The sequence below is a fragment of the Delphinus delphis genome, chromosome 10 (assembly GCF_949987515.2).
Source record: "Delphinus delphis chromosome 10, mDelDel1.2, whole genome shotgun sequence".
NCBI classification, from domain to species: Eukaryota; Metazoa; Chordata; class Mammalia; order Artiodactyla; family Delphinidae; genus Delphinus; species Delphinus delphis.
In genome coordinates this window covers 16,327,791-16,351,348 of record NC_082692.2, presented here as the reverse complement: position 1 = coordinate 16,351,348, position 23,558 = coordinate 16,327,791, and the positions used below count along the sequence as shown (strand labels likewise).

The 23,558-nt window shown below is 36.2% G+C and overlaps 1 protein-coding gene across 4 annotated transcripts in view; it reads right to left on the bottom strand.

Moving 5' to 3' along the window:
* The window catches only part of CDKAL1 (CDK5 regulatory subunit associated protein 1 like 1), a 654,211-nt gene that overhangs the window by 359,060 nt on the left and 271,593 nt on the right, over positions 1-23,558 (bottom strand). For all 4 annotated transcript variants that reach the window (XM_060023566.1, XM_060023563.1, XM_060023565.1 and 1 more), the window contains one exon: positions 8,856-8,959. In XM_060023566.1, coding sequence (XP_059879549.1) covers positions 8,856-8,959 — 104 coding nt within the window. The remainder of the gene's footprint in view (positions 1-8,855; positions 8,960-23,558) is intronic.

The window sequence follows — 23,558 nt, the reverse complement described above, 5'->3', positions numbered from 1 at the left end:
ACTCAGTCAAAACAGAATACAGGCACCGTAGGACCTTGACAGAGAGCAAAGAACTCTGCTGCCCTGCTGAAACCAAATGGCTGGTGGAAAGAATTGGGTTTCCAGTGGAAAATGGGCAGGCTATTCGTTCCTCTAAATCAGTGGTCTCCATATTTTAGAAAATCACTCTCCGGAATCGCTTAAAAATTTTTTTAAATGCATCTCCAGGGAGATGTATTTATTTATTTATTTATTTTTGTGGTACGCGGGCCTCTCACTGTTGTGGCCTCTCCCGCTGCGGAGCACAGGCTCCAGACGCGCAGGCTCAGCGGCCATGGCTCACGGGCCTAGTTGCTCCGCGGCATGTGGGATCCTCCCGGACCGGGGCACGAACCCGCGTCCCCTGCATCGGCAGGCGGACTCTCAACCACTGCGCCACCAGGGAAGCCCAAGGGAGATGTATTTATTAATGACACTCAAGCACTACTGTGCTAATATATTATATACGATATGAAACATACACCAAAAAACTTTTTAAGGAAGAGAAAATACAGATCAATATAAATTCTAGTATCTTCTTCCTGCACTCTGACATATCATCTCACTAAACGACCTCAGGCATGCAGACCCTAAGCTAGGAGCCTCCACAGCAGGATTCCTCTGTGGTGCCCAAGGACTATGGAAGTGGGCTCAGATCACTAGAGTACCAAATACTTAGCATGTGTTGTCTTAGCCTCCCAAGAAATCCTTCCAGAGTGTTATGCTTTACAGGGCACGGCTGCAAGTTTTAACAAGGAATGCCAAAGCATACAAGTTTAAGAAACTCAGTAAGTGAGTCTGAGTGTTAAAGGGATGCTGTTGAGGCCTAATGCATCTCTCAGTACTCCCTAGAAGAGCTCACATGTGAAAATTTTCTTGCAAATCTAATGCCAAGTTGGGTTGTTTTTATTCCTTATAGACTGTATAAGCTTTTAAGAAAAGTTCAGAGTCGAAACTGCCTATCTGACTATGGCTTCCTTTCCCGTGTTCCAATGCTGCATCAAGTCTTGACTTTCCTCATCTCCTTTCCCAAGGTCTCATTATTTTATATGGTTTTCATACTTACTTGCATTCTTGCAGGTTGTTTTGTGGAACAAAATAGAGTAAAAAAGATAAAACTCACCAGTAACAGTGGGGGATGGATATAAAAACGTATTCCCAGAAGCTCCAAATTTTCCGTACTTTGGATTACATGTACTCTGAACTACGAAAGCTTAGAGAATTATGAACAGATGTCATTTCGTAAAACAGCCTTGGGACTGCATCCTTGTTTCCCACAGCAGAGATAAGCAAACCGCACCACTGGCCTCCCTATCTTATTGGCAGAAGTAATGAAAGGCTGATTATAATAATGTATTGTTATCACCGCTTTTCTAAAGCATGTGCCTATAAGGAGAAATATGAACTGTTTTGAATAAACGTTCAATAAATATTTGTTGAATGAATGGCAAAATAACAACTATACAGTTCCAATGGTTACTTCAGTTAAAGAGTCACTGTTTGGTTTCTTTCTTTCATAGACCTCTAGCATCACATAAACCTTAAGATTAAGGATGGCAAGTGGATTTCATCTGGAATACTAAGCAGTGGCTAATAAGAACTCTGTATTAAGAGGGATTCTTTGGGGAAAGCCTGGTTGATCAGTAAAGGATGCCTGGAGTTGGGAAGGCAGAGGCGCAGCACGAGGGCTGCCAATTTGCTGACACCACCCTGACAGATAACGGATGTTTTCCAAATGTAGAGATATTTAAGTTAAAAGGCTCAATGGTTTTTGCCATCTGAAGACTTGCTTCCTGGGTCTGTGTACTTTTAATGCTCATTAGTCCAACTGGCTACTCTGTCCTCCTAAACTAGGAGGAGCTCCTTGGAGACAAGGACCCCATCTTTTCCACCCTTTTAATTCCCATACAGCACAGTAAATAAACACTCATAAAATGCCAGCTGACCCTTTTGTGATACCTGGAGAAAACAAAAATCACCGAGCCTTTTCACTAAATAAGCACCACTGGATTCTGAAACCAGCCATTTACTAGCAGGGTGGTGTCTGCAAATGAACAACACGCTGTTCTGACCTGCCAACCTCCCTAACCTGGCTCATTCTTTTTTTTTTTCTTTAATTAAATTTTATTGGAGTATAGTTGCTTTATTGTTGTGTTAGTTTCTACTGTACAACAAAGTGAGTCAGCTATAGGTATACATATATCCCCTCTTTTTTGGATTTCCTTCCCATTTAGGTCACCACAGAGCAATGAGTAGAGTTCCCTGTGCTACATGGCTCGTTCTTTACTAATCAACCAGGGTTCCTCCCCACAATCCCTCTAGAGGTCAAGAGGGTCAGTTCATTTAATAACTTCAACCAAAAAATTATCTAAACTAGTGGTTCTCAATGCAAGTTCTCAACTCTGGCTTATATGTTAGAATCAACTATATTTTAGAAAATGCAGGGCCTCCCAATCCACAGAAATGATGATGCAGTAGTCAGCAATGGGACACAGACATCAGTGTGGTTTTGGTTTTATAAAATTTCCACATGACTAAAATGAACAGCTAGACCGATAATACTAATCTATTCTAGATCAACATGAGTTTCTAAAGACTACATCCATCTCTTATGAATTTATGATGTGTATTAGCATATTAGAGACAATAGGAAGTTCCCAATAACGTCTCATTTACTTTAAGTTAGCTTTCTCCAAAGTTGACCATTAAACCCTTATTCGAACACGGCCACTCCCATTGATTCATGTACTGTCTGTAGCTGCTTTTATGCTAGAAGGACAAAAATGAACAGTTGCACCAGACACCTTGTAGCACACAAAGTCTAAAATATTTACCATCTGTCCCTTTAAGAAAACATCTTCCAGCCCTGGACTGGTGTACTTAAGGATACACTAGAGAAATACTAAACTACACCAGCCAATTCAGGCCAAATCCTAAAGGTTCTGAGGAAAGGCCTCAGAAGCAAGGGCTCATTAAACAGGGCCCCATCTCTACTTCAATCCTGGCAGTTCTGCTTTCACTTTCCAAAATTCATCTGAAGAAAGTTCCTTTATTGCTAAGAAAACTTTGAACACCACTGACTTAGAAACTCAAAGGTCTGAAGAGGCAAGAACCAAGTAAATCGTACTCTGGTCTGCCACAGATAGCCTTAACTAACATTCTCTGAAATAAGAGTGATTAATCTCAGCTTATTTAAACTAAATATCTGATAAACAGCTCTTTAAGGCATCAGATCTCCCTAGCAAGTTATATGTATTATGTACATTACATTTATTTAGCTCCCCCCATTAAAATGTCTTTAAAAGTTATAGTTTAATATTATATTGGGGGATTTGTAAGAATCAACAGAAGAAAAGACAATGTAGAAACTATATCTTAAAATTCTACACACTGCCAGCTAAAGGCATTTCTATTATATTTGTCAATGTCTCTTAGAAAAGAATATAAGAAAATAATTCTTCTTAGTGTTTACAGTCTAGAAACATGTAGATTTCTCATTATAAACTATATCCTTGGGACTTCACTGGTGGTGCAGTGGTTAAGAATCTGCCTGCCAATGTAGGTAGGGGACACGGGTTCGATCCCCCATCCAGGAAGATCCCACTTGCTGTGGAGCAACTAAGCCCGTGCGCCACAACTACTGAGCCTGCGCTCTAGAGCCCGCGAGTCACAACTAGAGAGTCTGTGCACCACAGCTCCTGAAGCCCACGTGCCATAGAAGCCCGCCTGCCACAACAAGAGGAGCCACCACAATGAGAAGCCCATGTGCAACAAAGAACCAACAGAGCCAAAAATAAATTAATTAATTTTTAAAAATATATCCTTCCTTTTATACATTCATACAAGTTATATAAATCACCCTATCTCCTTATTCTTTGGAACAGCCAAGATTCACCAACTTGAATATACCAACTTGATACCAATATACCAATATACCAATCAGCCAAGATTCAAGTTGGTATAATTATCTTCCCTCTTGAAACATAACACAACATATAACACAACATTTCATACACCCTTTATTTTCATGGTCTATTTACACACAATCATTTAATGTAAGCTGCCTAAAATCCCTTTTTGGAAGTTGACAATGTATAACAAATATGTACAGTAACATTATTAATCCTATAGAAGAAACAGATTTCTCAATTTGAACACAGCACAAATGAAAAGATAAAGGAATAAAAGACATTTAAATAACTGCCAATATAAATTAATAGGATGCAATTATTGGTCTCTTTTTAAGCTTAGATGAAAATCAATATACAGTACTCATTGCTAAAGGTGATAAGTCAAATGCAACAGCTCAACAATCTGAAGTTCATACACCAGAAAATCAAATATTGCTCATATCCTTTCCTATCTAAAAGGGCAGGAAGCAATGTTTTCCAGCTGCACTGCATAATTAATCTCATACACAATAGACAGTATCTTTGCAAGTCTTGAAATAAAACAGAATTCATTTCATAAAATTCCAACATTAATCTTGAAATCACTAAGCATCAAGAAATTTTCTCCTTGCCCTGAATATTTCATCTTAATTTATTTACCTTTCCATAACTGGTTTATGCCACTTATCTTGTGGGGGACGTTCAGATTTATGAGGGAGAAAAAAAGTAGCAACACAGAAATGAGATCTAGAAAAGCACATGAGAGCTATAAAAACAGCTCATCCATCATCTCTACATTTTGATTCCAGAGACAGCAGTGAAAGGTGTTGTTTCCACACCACTCACCCAGCACACTTAAAAAGGTTTGCTCCATCACTTATACAACTGAAACTGATTGATTAGTTGCTAGAGAAAAATCAATACAAATATCCTAGAAAATACTAGCTTGTAAATTCATTCTGGCCCCAACAAAGTATAGGTCATTGCTTGACATGTTTTTCTAGATGTCTAAAATGCAACCATGTCAAACCCCAGCCCCCAAAGACTAGGAAATTTTAAAACCTGAAGTTTGGCGTAAGTGAGGAAGTGAGGGGAGAGGTTTCCCAATGGTCTGTTAGAACAATGTGATGATACCCAGAAATTAACCTGGTAAATATTATAGTCATATGCAGAACTGCCCACAAAAATGATACACACACTGAGAAGGTAAAAATAGTCCATGAAAATGTCAAGGGGCTAGGATAAGTCCAAAAAAGAAAAATGCTAGGAAACCAGTGAAATATAAACTATATTTTTTGCACAAAAGGTAAACTAAAGTTTCCATTCAAAAATATAAACAATTTTATTTACTGATATCCATTCAAAAGTTAATGAGCTCCCTTTCTCATTCCTGGCAGCTGAATGTACAGTCAGTATATTTTTAGTATGTTAGGAAACCATTTTATATTCAGAATGATTTCATGGTTATTTCAGAATCTCTTCTGAATGCTCCCTTGCCTATGGGTTAGCCCTAGTCTCTTCACTCATTACACTTCTAAGAAATAAATGTTTATGAATATAAAATGTTTCATAAATATGCTACTCAGAAAGAAATTGTGATCTTATTGTAATAGTCTGTCACGTGACTGGCAACCAGGATTGTGATCCCTATTCTACAATTGGTGTAGAGTTTTTTTTTTAAATCACTTTGTATTTGTGACACACAGTCATTTAAAACTTCAAGGAAAGGCAAGAAAGGAAACGCAATTTTCAGTTGGGAAATTTAACTTGCACTGACAGGACGGCTTTAAACATAGCACTAAAATTTACTGACAGCATATTTAGACTTTTCATCTTAGAGTAAATTTTCAAAGAATCATAATGTTTATTACTGATTATAGGACAATTTAATAATGGTATAATGTAGAATTTAAGGGGCTCTGACCCCCCCAAACGTTCCTACTATCTGAATTACTAAAGAATGAATTACAGAGAAGTCACAAGAATACGAAAAACAGGCTATTTCTTCTATTACATTTAACTTCATAATTATTCTTCGCAATTTTATTTATTTATTTTAAAAAATTTTTGGCTGTGCCGCACGGCATGAGGGACCTTAGTTCCCTGACCAGGAATCAAACCTGCGCCTTCTGCAGTGGAAGCAGAGTCTTAACCACTAGACCACCAAGGAAGTCCCTTCTTCGCAATTTTAAAACTCAAACACAGGAATCCTGTAAGACCCTTATGATCCCAATGTCTTCTGCAGAAAAAAAGACAATGCTGCTAACTCAATGTCTTTAAAATGTGAGCTTATAGACTGCTATTTCCTATTGTGAGATTATAAGACCACCCTTAGCATGAATTTGCAATTCTCAAATTAAGAAAATAAAAGGTAATTGTCATACTAGTTTCTATCTGTAGAGACATTTTTCATAAGACATATTTTAGAAGCAAAAGAAAATTTGTCTTTTGATTCTAATCATTAAATGTTCCAATATTAGATGTTCCAATATTCTCACTCAAAATTAGACTTCTCTTGTTGGATTTATTTTAAATTCCTTCAGTTTAAGTAACATGACTTCTTCATAATAAGGACACAACCAATTACTTCATGTAAGTTATCTCAAATTCAAACAACAAGCAACACTTAATGTCACAGTAATGAGAAAACCATGGCTTGTATATAGGTCAAGTACCTTGGTCAGATCATGTGGCTAGTAAGCAGCAGAGCACTGTTTTGAATTCAAACTCTCCTATGGCAAAGAGCATCTTAGGACTTAAAATTGCCTAAACACACTGGCTTACCTAGAAAGTTATGACCTCGATATTTTAGTAACAGTTCCACATAGCAATAAAATGAGCCTGCCAGTCCGAAAACTAGCCTTCCATTTCAACCCTAATATTCAGATAACAAGACAACAGAAAAATTTTATACCTACTACTGGGCATACACCCAGAGAAAACCATAATTCAAAAAGACACATGCACCCCAGTGTTCATTACAGTGCTATTTACAATAGCCAGGTCATGGAAGTAACCTAAATGCCCACTGACAGACGAATGGATAAAGAAGATGTGGTAGTACATATATACAATGGAATATTACTCAGCCATAAAAAGGAATGAAACTGGGTCATTTGTAAAGACTTGGATGGACCTAGAGACTGTCATACAGAGTGAAAAAAGTCAGAAAGAGAAAAACAAATATCGTATATTAACGCAGATATGTGGAATCTAGAAAAATGGTACAGATGAACCGGTTTGCAGGGCAGAAATAGAGACAGATGTAGAGAACAAACATACGGACACCAAGGGGGGAAAGTGGCAGGCGGGGTGGTGGTGGCGGTGGGATGAATTGGGAGACTGAGATTGACATATACACACTAATATGTATAAAATAGATAACTAATAAGAACCTGCTGTATAAAAAATAAATAAAATAAAATTCAAAAAAAAGAAAAAGAAAAACTTTACATTGCAAACATTCCTTGGTTGGGAATAACCAAGCACATCCGTATCTACTGATGATGATGAAAGTAGTATTAAATAAACCTCTTCTAATACTTTCTCTATAAATAGCCACTAAATCACTGCTAACCTCTGATATATTCTTTGAATCACTCACCTTAACCAGCAAAGTCACTTGTATTTGTAATTTGAATACCTTCCAATTTGCAGAGTTAGGTGGATAGATCATATAGTTTTAACATCTCCATTATCCAACAGATATATAGAAAAACAAACACTAAGTAAGAATGCCAGCAAAGGGATCATTTTTCAAATAACGTAGGTTTCTGTGCAAATTCATGCCCTTTCTGAAAAATCCTTAAAGTAGCCATGTTGCAGAAAAGACAACCACCCAGACTTTTCCTAAGATTAGACAATTACCTGGCTCTGAAAGCAAACAACTGCAAGAGTCAGTGAGTTTCCATTTATTTCTTTCAATACAAGCTGAATGTGAACAGAGGAGGGGACTGTGCTAAGAATATAAAGGTAGAAAAAAAATTGTTGAGACGTGTTAGATTAATCAAGGGTGTTTTTCTCTCTGCTATAAAGAGCATTTCAAATTCATGTTGATAAAAGCTTTAGACTGAATAAGTTTGTTTGGAACTCATACATTCTGAGATGCAGGACGTGAAGTACTGAAAGTAGCTCTCCAAGTTACTTGCTAAAAGGAAAAGTACATTACCAATAACTACTAACCCACAAGATTATGAGACAATAGATTATCTCATGTTGGTTATAAAAACACATCAATGTTATATACACGTATTATAAGCCAAGACAAAAGGGGCAATTTATGGTTAGGTATCAACACAACTGTGACTCAACACAACTGAGACTCGTGTTACAGATACGTCTTACTATATGCTGAGAGATACCTAGGCAATCACATTTTCCAGCAAGTGATGATTCAAAAGTAGCTGGCCACCCACACAAAAATTGTTCTCATTAGGACTCTCTACCAGTACCAATATTTACTGCCCCACAGCAGTCCTGTGGATGACGAGGGTTCTCTCTTCTGGTTCATAGTAAAACCTACCTTCTCTTTCCAAAACTCCTGGCAACCCTTATTAGCTCTATTTTCTGAATGGACCAAGAATTACCAAAGAAAGAGGGAGAAATCTTGAGTATTTCACTCAGTCCACAAAAGCCTTATTAACACACAACAGAAGGTCATGGCTTTCATTTTTATTTTTTTGTCTCTTCCATGGAATATAGAGATAGGTGATGAATTTCAAAATACGTCACTTACCTTAGAGTCATAAGAAAACAGAAGAGTGGTGAAAGGGGAGCTATGTCAATATGATAACCTGAATCTGGTAACATCTTCTATTAGATAAGCTGAAACATTTGTAAACTCTTCAGAAAGCTAAAGAAGCATGTATCTAAAGTGAACTGTTACTTAGAAGACTATTATAATTTACTGAAAAGACTATAATCACACAGAATTCTAGAAACTCTTACCTTGAAAAGACTGTTTGGCTCTATCTACTAACTCATCAACTGGATAACTGGCCAAATTTCCTCTGGCGTGTTTAGTTTTGCAGTAGGTACAAGCATTGAGACACCTGTTCAAACGACAGCAATAAATAAAGTTAAATTTTTAAAGACAGTGCACACTTAACACGGGAAAAAATATCCAAAACATACACCAAAGTGCTGTTTTAGTATCATTTGCCAGGTTATGTAAGAGATATAAAAAATGAATATCTACCATGCTTCATATTTATTTTATTTCCACCAGGCACAAAAATCTGCAATTTGCAATTCTGTTAAGTTTCAACTATTCAAGAAAGATTGTACAAATCCCATATTATCTTCAAATGCACACATTAATGTGGAAACAAAAATGATAAATGCTTACAATGGTTAATCAAAACAAATTAAAGATTCACATTTTTTAAAACCAATGACATTTATTTGGCTATCATAAAACTAAAATTTTAGTATCACTTATATATACCATATTATTCATAAATGAAAAAGCTTTTCATTTAACTTTTAACTAATGATTTAAGAATAAACAGGCAGGGACTTCCCTGGTGGCACATTGGTTAAGAATCCACCAGCCAATGCAGGGGACATGGGTTTGATCCCTGGTCCGGAAAAATCCCACATGCCACGGAGAAACTAAGTCCATGTGCCAGAACTACTGAGCCTGCGCTCTGGAGCCCGCGAGCCACAACTACTGAGCACGCACGCCATAACTACTGAAGACCGCACACCCTAGAGCCCGCACACTGCAACTACTGAGCCCACGTTCTGCAACTACTGAAGCCCATGCACCTAGAGCCTGTGCTCTGCAATGAAGAGTAGCCCCTGCTCGCTGCAACTAGAGAAAGCCTGCGCACAGCAACAAAGACCCAATGCAGCCAAATAAATAAATAAAATGTTTAAAAAGAATAAATAGGCAGTACAGAATTCTCGTAAGAAAGTACACCCTAAGAAATCTTCAGATAATATTTTTAACTCCTTGAAATCAGAAAAAAATATTAAAACATGTCCAGTGAATGCTCTTTGGGATTATATTAGTCAAAGTAAAGAAGAATAATGACAACATTAATTTAAAAAAATCAAAAAATAGGATTAATTCCCAAAATACTTCAGACATGATACAGAATTGTTTTTTAAAAACTAAAATGTTGGACTTCCCTGGTGGCGCAGTGGTTAAGAATCCGCCTGCCAATGCAGGGGACACAGGTTTGAGCCCTGGTCTGGGAATATCCCACATGCTGCAGAGCAACTAAGCCCATGCACCAGAACTACTGAGCCTGAGCTCTAGAGCCCACGAGCCAAAACTACTGAGCCCGTGTGCCACAACTACTGAAGCCCACATGCCTAGAGCCTGTGCTCCACAACAAGAGAAGCCACCGCAATGAGAAGCCCGCGTACCACAACAAAGAGTAGCTCCTGCTCGCTGCAACTAGAGAAAGCCCACGTGCAGCAATGAAGACCCAATGCAGCCAGAAATAAACAAATTAATTTAAAAAAAAACCTAAAATGTTTGTTCTACTCTTATAATTTAAAAATATAGTTTAAATAAATTTTCTTATTATAAAATTAAAGAAAAACAATTACATATAATAAGATATTCTTATGCCAGAAAGATAAGGCTCAACAACATTGAACAAAACAAAGAATAACATTTCTTCAATGATTCAACTGCTATAATAAATAGCAAGGTTTTAAAAGACCATCATTATACAAATCCTTTAAAATTTCAAACAGAGGAAAACAACTTTTAATAATTATAACTGGCCAATGTGTAATTCTGTTAATATATGACTTTAAAATACATATAAATCATTGAACTCAGGAGGCAACAATGTAATGCTTAATTTCTAATTATTTTTGCATGGAGCTCTTAAGTGAAACAACACACACATTTTGATTTTTAACTGACCACATGTTCTTAAACAGCTAACATTCCTTTCTTCCTAAGCCATTTACACACACACACACACACACACACACACACACACAAATTGTGGCCTCTCTCTTATGAATAGAGGTTCCAGTCTCCCAATTGTTATATGTCTTCTCTTTTCAATTTCCATCTGTTCCATAACAAGGGCAAAAAGAAAACTGGTTTTTTTTTTTTTGGCTTCTCCTTGGGAGAGTAACTCACTTTTGTTTAGCCCTGATTGAGCACCAGGCATTTTGCTAGATGTTTCACATACATTATCTCATTTAACTCTTCTAGAGTTGATGTTACTATCTCCATCTTACAGATGAAGAATCTGCTAACAAAAAGTCAGATAATACAGCTCATTCCACAGAAAAACAAAGGAGCATAAGATACTGTATACTATGAACAACTACACACCAACTAACTGAACAAGCTAGAGTAAATAAATAAGCTAGAAATGTACAACCCACCAAGACTAAATCATGATCCCATTTACAACAGCAAAAACAATAAAATACCCAGGAATTAATGTAACCAAGAAGGTGAAAGAGCTGTACAATGAGAAGTTTAAGACATTGATGAAAGAAAAAAAAAAAAATCACCAAAGCTGGAGGCATCACAGTTCCTGATTTCAAACTATATTACAGAGCTATAGTAATCGAAACAGTAGGTGCTGGTGTAAAAACAGGCAAATAGACCAACATAAAAGAATTGAGAGCCCAGGAATAAACTCACACATATACAGTCAACTAACATTTGACAAAGGAGCCAAGAATACTCAATGGAGAAAAGATAGTCTATTCAACAAATAGTGCTGGGAAAATTGGATATTCACATGCAAAAGAATGAAACTATCACTAACTTATACAATTGACAAGAATTAATTCAAAATGGATTAAAGACAAATGTAAGTCCAGAAACCATAAAACTCCTAGAAGAAAACACAGGGAAATAGCTCCTTGACATTGTTCTTGGCAATTATTTTTTTGGATATGACACCTAAAGCACAAGTAACAGAAGCAAAAACAAGCAAGTTGGACTGCATCAAACTAAAAAGCTTCTGCACAGCAAAGGAAACAATCAACAAAATGAAAAGGCAACCAACAGAATGGGAGAAAATATTTTCAAACCATATATCTGATTCATAATAAATTCATAATAATATATGATTACTACTCTACAATAAGGGATTCATAATATCTGGTAAGGGGTTAATATACAAAATATATTTTTAAAAACTCATGCACCTCAATAATAAATAATAATAATCCAATTTTAAGACATCCAAATAATATGGATGGACATTTCTCCAAAGAAAATATTCAAATGGCCAACAGGTACAAGAAAAGATACTCAACATCACTAATCATCAAGAAAATGCAAATCAATACCACAGTATCACCTCACACTTGACAGAAAGGCTATTATCAAAAAGATAAGAGTTAACAACACCTGGCAAGGATGTAGACAAATAGGAACCCTTGTGCACTATTGGTGGGAATGTAAATTGGTACTGCCACCATGAAAAACAGTATAGAGGTTCCTCAAAAAATTAAAAATAGAACTACTATATGATCCAGCAATTCCATTTCTGGGTTTATCTCCAAAGGAGATGAAATCACTACCTCAAAGAGGTTTCTGCAAACTCATTTTCATTGCAGCATTATCTACAATAGCCAAACATGGAAACAACCCAACTGTTCTTCAACAAATGAACGGATGAAGAAAATGTGATACGTTTAAACAATGGGATGTTATTCAGCTATTAAAAATAAGGAAAACCTGCCATTAGCAACAACATGGATGGATCTTGAGGGCATTATGCTAACTGAAATAAGTGAGTCAGAGAAAGAAAAATACTGTATGATCTCACTTATATGTGGAATCTAAAATAAACATACAAAATCTGAAAAAACCCAACTTCATAGAAACTAAGAAAATATTGTTGATCACCAGAGGGTGAGATTTGTGGGAGGTGGGGGAAAAGGGTGAAGGTGGTCTAAAGTTATAAACTTCTAGTTATAAAATAAATAAATTCTGGGGGTGTAATGTACAGCATGGTGACTGTAGTTATCAATTCTGTATCATATATCTCAACAGCGTTAAGAAAACAGAACTTAAAAGTTCTCATTACAAGAAAAAATCTGTAATTATGTAAAACGAGGGATGTTAACTAAAACTGTTGTAAACATTTCACAATATATACATATATCAAATAATTGTGTTGTGCATCTTAAACTTACACAATGTTATATGGCAATTATATCAGTAAAATCGTGGGGGGAAAATCAGATAAGTAGCTTGTCTGAGACATGTAACAGCTAAAATTCAAATATAAGCCTGCCAAATTTCAAATTCCCTCCTGTTTCCATACCAAGCTGCCTCCCCAGAATAAACATGTATCAAATATCCTAGCTATAGACAAATGCAGATAAGAAATAATAGTAAGACAGGCAATCATCTGACATGAGATATAAAGTAATACAACACATATATTCAAAGATATGGCTGGTATTCATCATCCTGTGTATGGAACTGTTTGTTTAAAACCTGTTTCTCTCCTTTATTCTTTGGAAATCTAAGGCTAGGCTTCTTGTCCATCCACTGGCCCAAACTAGTTATTTCACCGTTGTTGTTTATAAGTTCTGTTTTTCATCCAACTGCTGCTCTGTGGCAAAATATGTCACCTTGTTTGTCTTGCCATGGTTCTTAAATTCTACTGCTCAGGTCCTCCAAGCTGATTCCTCTCTCTGTCCTTCTCCTCGGTGGCTTCATGATGGGCTCAATGCAAAAGACCCCTTATTCATTCACCTGGGATCCCCCCTCATGACTGCCATTCACTCAAGTTGAATCGGCACCGTTCTGAGGAATCTGCTCTCTCTACCCTCGATACTACTTATTTCCAATGGAGAGCTCCATAAATTAAGTGGACAATCTCGATAAAAGCTAATACTATTTCTAACTTGGGCTATTTCTTAAAAATAACTTTCTTAAGGGACACTAGCCTAGAGAAGGGGAAGGAAAACAGAAGGGAAACATGTATTTTAAATATTTATAACATAAATCAATTAACACACATAAAACACTTAGAATACTGCCGGCACCTAGTAAGTGATCAGTAACTTTAATGCAACTGTTCTAAACAATTCTGTAAGGAATTAATTATGCACTATCATGTTCCAGGGGTACCTAACTTTATGGAACAGATGTGTTGCTGATAGGTTGACTTAAATCAACTATGGAAACGAAATCATGTTTTCCTACTGGCTCACTTAATAAAGGTGGAAATGTATTCCCCCCCCCATGGAAAATCACTCATGAAAATGTACTAAAACATTTAAATAAAACAAGCTGATATTTGGAAACATTTATAATAATCAAAATAAGCCAGTAAGTATAAATAGTACATTAAGAATTCAAAATATTCTTCACTAAATTGCTCCCTTGGGGTTAATTAGAGTTGTTGATGTGATATACTTTTGAAGTTCTAAACTCTTTATTGTATAAGATGGGTTCATCCTTATCTGCAATTACCAAAGTAATACTTCATATTATTTCAATAAAGTGAAAATTTCTATAGAGAGCATTTCTATAAGCATGTTATAACAGCACTAATCAAGCATTAAATCTGCTATGTCTTCAATTTAAAAAGGAGAGATATTTGTTATAATACACAGGAAAAATATCCAATACAAAATCAGAAAAGAAAGAAAGAGCTTTTTGATGCTATTTGGCTTAAAAACAATCTTCTCAAACACCAGGAATTATGATGACCAATCATTTCGACATGACAAGCCTCCAACAAAATAAAAGGATTCATCATAGAAACCTTTAGTAGTTTCAGTTATCTGTAAACAATTAAATAATTGTCTAAGAGTAAGAACACTGAGCCAGTTTCTTTAACCGTCACAAAACAAAAGATCTTTGAGGGTTGACTGTTGAAAGCCAAAACCAAAAAGAGATGGCTGTTGAACTGCAAGGAAGAGGCAAAATCCTGAACAGACATAGCCTGTTGTGATAGAAGGATAAAGGTAGCACACCCTACCTACTCATCTTTGTACAGGTTGTTATACGGCCACAGGCCAAGAAATAACTAAAAACCTCAGAAGCAGAGACAGACTGGGCATTTAATATAGCAGTATAACTCAAGTCTTAAAAAGCATCCGTGGTGGAATATTTTTAAATTACAGAAACTAAATATGTGAAATAACAATAAACTTTCACAATTAAAATTAAAAATTAAACTATTTCAAAGGGTTCAAATGCACAACAACATGCCAATTTGATACCAAAACCACATAAAGCAAAGAAAAATTAAAAGTTTTAATACATTAGGCTTTTTCTTCTAAAGAGCATCTTTAGATATCACAAGTTTGGGAATAATTTAAAAATCAGAGTTATACTTTTAAAGTTTCACCCACACTAATATCACTTTTTTTAAGGCAAAAAAAAGCTTATGTGACTCAGGATTCTGCTTCTCTCTGCTTAGGGTCAAAGATAATTTGAAATATGCAGAAACTATTGTTTTAACAATAACATTAACACTTCAAACTAACATTCTGTGCCACTCACATAATTTAATCCTTATTTATTTTTAATCAGTTGACAGAGCATTATCTTTCTCAAAGCTTCAAACTTTACAAAATAAGCCCTTCATAGAGCAAAACCTTGGAAAAATCATATTGTGGCCTTCCATATGGAAGCCTCCTGAAGCAAAGAAAAAACAAAAACTCAAGAAATAGAAGGTTCACACACTGTAGGCTGTGCCAGACGTGACTGTTAAATATCGCCTATTGTGAGCCCTCATGGTTTTTAAAGTATTTTAAAGTATTTCCAGGAAAATTACACACTTTCTGATCTTTTAAATAAATACAAGAGATACTCTTAGCAAAATCTGATTGGATCTTCAAATGATAATTCCTATTTGCCAAGATCAAAATCCTGAACAAGCAAAGGAAAAATAACACCTGAAAAACTAGCAGAATATATCCTAAATTCTTTAAGCTTCCTGTGGCCAGGACTCCTCCAATGTAACAAATCTCTCCACCTGAGTTACTGCCTCGATCTCCAATCCCAATCTCCTACTCCAAAAATTCATTCTAATAATTACCACCTCTGTCTTTAACTGTAATTGTGCCCTTTGTGGAGTTCCTTTTCATCTGGGGGGGAGGGGGAGAGAGGGGGGGTCAGAGGTAGGTCTGGGAACCCAGCTGCTAACCCTTCTATCTGTACAAAATTCAAAAACAATTGCAGCTATATTTTTTCCTTATCCTACCCCCATTAGCTGCTGTGCTATATCCTTTGTTTCAAAAACTTGTGCCATCATATTTAAACTCTGTACCCTTATTTCTCATTCCCTTTACCTGAAAGAGATATCCTTATCATCATTACCCATCAATCTCTATAAAACTCATCACAAGGGCTTCCCTGGTGGCGCAGTGGTTGAGAGTCTGCCTGCCGATGCAGGGGACACGGGTTCGTGCCTCGGTCCGGGAAGATCCCACATGCCGCGGAGCAGCTGGGCCCGTGAGCCATGGCCGCTGAGCCTGCGCGTCCGGAGCCTGTGCTCCACAACGGGAGAGGCCACAACAGTGAGAGGCCCGCGAACCGCAAAAAAAAAAAAAAAATCATCACAAGCTTTAAAATCATTTGGGGTATGGGAGGTGCTAATAAGAGTAAAAGATGGTTGCTGAATGCTCGCCAGACACTCAGCCATACACTTATATTGTTTCATTTATCCTCACAACAATCTTGATGTAAGTATCATTATCCTTAATTTTCATACAGGAAAGTGAGGCCGAAAGGGATTTAAAAACTAGCCCAAAGTTGCTAGATGGCCAAGTGAAAGATGCAATCAATCTTATCTGAAATTCTTTGATCTCTGATTGTACTCTACTTCTCTTAAGATACAATATCTTACTCTAGGTAAGAATACGTGATTGTTGGGAAGGATTATGGGAAGATGGCACAGTGGGAAGCTCCAGGAATCTGTCTCCCCACCTAGACAACAACTGCACTGGCAGAATCTGTCTAGTGTAACTATTTTGGAACTCTGGAGTCAGCTGAAGGCTAGCAACTTCCAAGGGAAGATTTGAATGGTAAATTGCCCAACAACAACGAAATAAACATAGGACATTTTCCAGAACAGACCATATAACCACAAATTAAGACTCCAAATACTTTATTTTTTTTAAGATTTTTTTTTGATGTGGACCATTTTTTTAAAGTCTTTATTCAGTATGTTACAATATTGCTTCTGTGTTATGTTTTTTGGTTTTTTGGCCGAAAGGCATGTGGGATCTTAGCTCCCTGACCAGGGATCGAACCCACACCCCCTGTATTGGAAAGCAAAGTCTTAACCACTGGACTACCAGGGAAGTCCCCCAAATATTTTAAAAGATAGATATCATACAAAGTTTCTTCTCTGACCACAAGAGAATGAAGTCAGAAATAAGTAACAAAAAAAGAGGGAAAATTCACAAAATTGTGGAAATTAAGCAACACACTTTTAAATAACCTATGAATCAGAAAAGAAATCACAAAAGAAATTAGAAAATACTTAGAGATGAACAAAAACAAACACCACACACCAAAACTTATGGGAGGCAGATAAAGGAGTTCTATGGGGAAATTTCAAAGCTAGCTATAGACACTTAAAAAAGAAAGATCTCATATCAATACCCAACATTACAATGTAAGTATACAGAAAAAGAAGAATAAACTAAAATCAAAGCTGGCAGAATGAAGGAAATAAAGATTTTAGAAAAGGTAAACAAAATAGAGAATAGAAAAACAAAAGAGAAAATCAACAAAACTGAAAGTTGATTCTTCAGAAAGATCAATAAAATTGACAAACCTTTAGCTATATGGACTAAGAACAAAAAGAGGAGACTCTAGGGCTTCCCTGGTGGTGCAGTGGTTGAGAGTCTGCCTGCCGATGTAGGGGACATGGGTTCGTGCCCCGGTCTGGGAAGATCCCACATGCCACGGAGCGGCTGGGCCTGTGAGCCATGGCCGCAGAGCCTGCGCGTCCGGAGCCTGTGCTCCTCATCGGGAGAGGCCACAACAGTGAGAGGCCCGCGTACCGCACAAAACAAAAAAAAAACCAAAAAAAAAAACAGGGAGACTCTAGTATAATCAGAAATGAAAGTGGGATATTACTACTCATTCTAAAGAAATAAAAAGGATTATAAGGGAGTGACATGAACAATTGTACACCAACAAATTGTATTACCTAGTTGATAAGAACAAATTCCTGGAAACAAAAAAACTACCCAGACTAAACCATGAAGAAATAGAAAATCTGAATATATCTGTAACTAGTACAGAGCTTGAATCAGTAATCAAAAATCTCCCAATAAATAAAAGCTCTGAACCTGATTACTTCACTGGTGAATTCTATCAAACATTTAGAGAAGAACTAATACCAATTCCTCTCAAACTTTTCCAAAAACTGAACAGAAGGGAACATTTTCGAACTCATTCTCTGAGGGCAAGATTACCTTGATACTCAAGCCATACAAAGACACTGAAAGAAAACAAAACCACAGACCAATATCCCTTATGAATATCAATGCAAAAATCCTCAACAAAAAAGATGCTACCAAACAGAATTCAGCAGCACATTAAAAGAATTACACACCATGACCAAGTGGGATTTATTCCTGGAATGCAAGGATGGTTCAACAGTGTGAATCGATCAATGTAAATGCCATATCAACAGAATGAAGGAGAAAAAAAGAAAACATGATCATATGAATTGATGTAGAAAAAAAGCATTTGACAAAATTCAACATCTTTTCATTATAAAAACAATCAACAAACTAGAAATAGGAACTCCCTCAACATAATAAAAGCTATATGTGAAAAACCCACAAAGAACCTCATTTGCAGTGATAAACAACTGAAAGTTTTTCCTCTAAGATGAGGAACAAGGCAAGGATGCCTACTTTCACCACTTCAACATAATACTGGAAGTTCTAGCTTGATCAATTAGGCAAGTAAAAGAAAGAAGGGGCATCCAAGTAGAATCTGTTTGCCGATGGTGCTATTTACAATAGCATCAAAAAGAATAAAATACCTACGAATTAACTTAACCAAAGTATTGTGACACTTATGCAATGAAAACTACAAAACATTGCTGAAAGAAATTGAAGAAGACATAAATAAAGGGGAATACACCCCATATTCATAGATTAAAAGACTTAATATCATTAAAATGTCAGTATTACCCATAGTGATCTAAAGATTCAGTGCAATCCCTTTCAAAATTCCAATGACATTTTCTGCAGCAATAGAAAATCTATCCCAGAATTCATATGAAATCTTAAGGTACCCCAAACAGCCAAAACAATCTTGAAAAAAAAAAAAACTGGAGGACTCACAGTTCCTGATTTCGAAAACTTTCTATAAAGCTACATTAAAACAGTGCAGTATTGACATAACACAGAAATATAAACTAGTGGAATAAAACAGAGAGCCCCAAAATATATTGTATATGGTCAGATGATTTTTGACAAGAGTATAAAAATCAATGAGATGAGGACAGTCTTTTCAACAAATGATGCTGGGAAAACTAGATAGCCATATGCAAAAGAATAAAGTTGGACCTTTACCTAATGCTGTATACAAAACTTAACTCAAAATGGATCAAGGACCTACATGTAAGACCTAAAATAATAAACCTCTTAGAAAAGAACAAAGGACAAAAGCTTCACAACACTGGACTTGGCAATGATTTCTTGGACATGACATCAAAGGCACAGACAACTTAAGAAAACAGACAAAGGACTTCAGGAAAAGTTTTTAATTTTTTGCATCATTATCAACAGAGTAAAAAGGCAACCCACAGAACTGGAGATAATATTTGCCAACTATACACCTGATAAAGGATAATACCCAGAATATATAGAGAACTCCAAAAACTCAACAACAATATCAAAAACCCAAACAACTCAATTCAAAAATGGGCAAAGGACTTGAGTAGACATTTCTCCAAAGAAGATTTATGAATGCCCAATAAGCACATGAAAAGATACTCAACATCACTGAATCAGTAGGGAAATAAGAGTCAAAACTCCAATGAGATACCACCTCACACCAATTAGGATTGCTATTACCAAAAAAACAAAAAAACAAGTGTTGGAGAAAATGTGGAGAAACCAGAATCCTTGTGCACTGCTGGTGGGAATGTAAAATGGTACCCACTGTGGAAAACAGTATGGTGTTTCCTCAGAAAATTAAAAGTAGAATTACCATATATGATCCAGCAGTTCCACTTCTAGATATATACACAAAAGAATTGAAAGCAGGGTCTTGAAGAAATATTTGTACAATCATATTCATGGCAACAGCAGTGTTATTTACAATCAATAAAATATGGAATCAACCCAAGTGTCCGTCGATGGACGAATGGATAAGCAAAATCAATGGAATATTATTCAGCCTTTAAAAGGAAGAACATTCTGCAATACACTACAAAATGAATGAACTTGGAGGACTTTATGCTAAGTGAAATAACCAAGTCACAAAAAGACTTGATTCCACTTATACGAAAGTACTTGGAGTAGTCAAATTCATAGAGACAGAAAGTAAAATGGTGGTTTCCAGGGCCTGGGGAGAGGGGGAAAATGGGGAGTTATTGTTTAATGAGTATAGAGTTTCAATTTTACAAGACAAAAAGACTTATGGGGCTGGATGTTGGTGATGGCTGCACAGCAATGTGAATGTATTTAATACCACTGAACTGTACACTTAAAAATGGTTAAGATGGCAAAATGGTTACGATGGCAACTTTTTTTTTTTTTTTTTTTTTTTTTTTGTGGTACGCGGACCTTTCACTGTTGTGGCCTCTCCCGTTGAGGAGCACAGGCTCCGGACGCACAGGCTCAGCGGCCATGGCTCACGGGCCCAGCCGCTCTGTGGCATGTGGGATCTCCCCGGACCGGGGCATGAACCCGTGTCCCCTGCATCGGCAGGCGGACTCTCAACCACTGCGCCACCAGGGAAGAACCCGATGGCAACTTTTATGTTACTTGTGTTTTACCAAAATTTTTTAAAAAGAATACATGATTATTTGTGGGCTTAATGCACAGGAGATTATAGTTTACTTAAAAAAATAGGCATGTATCTTACTCGTCTTACTATCGTAGTATCTAACACAGTAACTTGTATACTATGAGAATATCAACAAATACTCAGTTATGGGTGATTTCATAATGAACCAGACCAGATGTCAAGCCAATACTTTGTTACAGAGTCGGGAGCAGTGTTTAGCAGAAAATGGGCTGGCAATGATTAATTCTACCTGCTTAGAAACACATCCAGAAAGATACAATGAAGCAGGGAAAGGGAAGCCAGGAATGGAGAGGGATGGGGAGATACCATGGATCTTGGTAGGCAAAAGGATCTGCACTCCTGTCTTCAAGATCAGGCAGTTGGGAACAGGAAACTAAAGCTTGGAGACTAAAACTGTAAGGCCAGGGACCCTACACAGGATATAAACACAGTACAATGTGTACACCAAACCAAACAGACCATCTGAAAAGAAAAATCAAAGGGCCAAAGTATCCATTAAGAACCAATGATTTCATTTATCCATTTTCAATATACGTTTTCCATCAATAGTTCCCAGACCTTAAGATGTCACAGAGCAATAAATTTAAAATGCACACACTTAAAACTGGCAACCAAATAGGGCGCAAACTTTCTATTTTGCCAAGTAAAGACATTTTTTTAAAAAGCTAAACTACCCTATTGTGTTTATATATTTTTATATTTTAAAATGTTTTAAATTTTAATATTTTTATTATAAGATATATTTATATTTTAAAATATACAAAATATTAAAATCTGATATAAAATAAAATATCTGATTTCTCTTTAAGTCTTCAGTGTTACTAAATGTAGTATTCAACAATGAATGCACTTCAACAATGTTAGCACCTACTATTATTATTCATAGGAGTAATTTATCACTCCATTCCTTGAATGTTTACATAATAACATTATAACCTATAAGTCACATAAAATAAAAGCTTGATATTCTCAAGGGAAAAGTAACTTTAAATGGATGATATCTGACACACACAGTTTCAAGTAGTTCTGAATTGAGCTGAACAGGTTATACTTGTATGTATGTGATTCACTGTGTGCTTGACCATTTTATATTTCTGGAAGTGGATTTCCAACAGTGCAGGAGGGTTCTCTTTTCTCCACACCCTCTCCAGCATTTATTGCTTGTAGACTTTTTGATGGTGGCCATTCTGCCTGGTGTGAGGTGATACCTCATTGTAGCTCTGATTTCCATTTCTCTGATAATTAGTGATGTTGAGCATCTTTTCATGTGCTTTCTGGCCATCTTTATGTCTTCTTTGGTCTACGATAATCTTTAGAATTGAAGAGGTACAGGCAAAAATGCAGAAAAATGACTTTAACTGAATATTAGCCTAAATCGAGTAACATGTCAACTGATACAAACATAGAATATAATTAATAAGCCACAATAATAATCACAGTTGGATTGTCAATGTGTTCTATTTATAGCTAGTGGTTTACTCCCTGGGGGACAAAGTCCCACCCCCATAACAGCAACAACTGTTTTCTGAGTGTGTTTACCAAAATAGCATGGTGAAAGATGAGGAAATTCTGACAACCACAGAGCACGTACTTTTCCAAAATTTTTCTTTTATTCCGACTACATTGTTATTTTTAGTTTTATAAAACAATGACAGCAGTACAAACAATTAAGACTAAGCTATTATCTCTATACCTTTCAAAGACAGCAGTGGTAGCTGTAGCCACCAAATAATATTTGCTAGTGAAGCAAAACTACCTGATTGGCCATTAGAACTGGAGAACCCATACAAAGTTACTCTGTGCTGCTGATCTGAATTAACTTATGAATGTCCAAGCGGGAAAAGAAATAGGAACTCTGACGACAACTATTTATCTGCTACCATGGTAGGGGACTTTATTTATATAGTGGATGTGTAAATCATATATACATTTACATATATATTATGTTTATATATTATGGGTATATTTAGGTTTATAAATATATACATATAATTCTTCCTTTTAAAATACAATTCTGCCATGTAGGACATATTCCTAACATACCGTAAGGTCAAAGAAGCAATAACAAATACTCTTTAAAGTAACATAATCAAGTAGATATGTATTTGTATGTAAAGCACAAACACACAAGTACACAGACACACACACACACAGTTTCGCCACTTCCACTCATAACTATTCACTGCATCTCTGAGTTTGTGTTTTGGGTTTGACTTTTATTTTTTTTTTTACGTACAGATACCTGGCCCCCTTTCCAAACTTAATGAATCAGAATCTGCAAAAATGGAACCAAGGCATATGCATTTGTAAAACGTAGTACTATTTTTATATGCCTGAGTTGAAGCCAAATTTACTTGGTGATAATATTAGAAATAACAATTTACTTCAATATTAGAAATAACAATTTACTTCCTGTGGCTTAATAGTTAACACTTATCTCCTATTAAACTAAGGAAAACTAAATCTTCACTTTCGAGTATTCTTAAGGATAACATACGGGAAGTGATCTCTAGCAAAGACTTATCTAAGAGTTAATCTCCTCAAAGTTTGACTAACCACACACAATTATACCAACCAAAAAAAAAAAATGAACCGAAAAAACTGAATAATGAACCTCAAACTATATTGAAAAGTAAAGGAGTATCAGCAGAGAGGTATTGTTTTTGCTTCCTTAGTGGCTC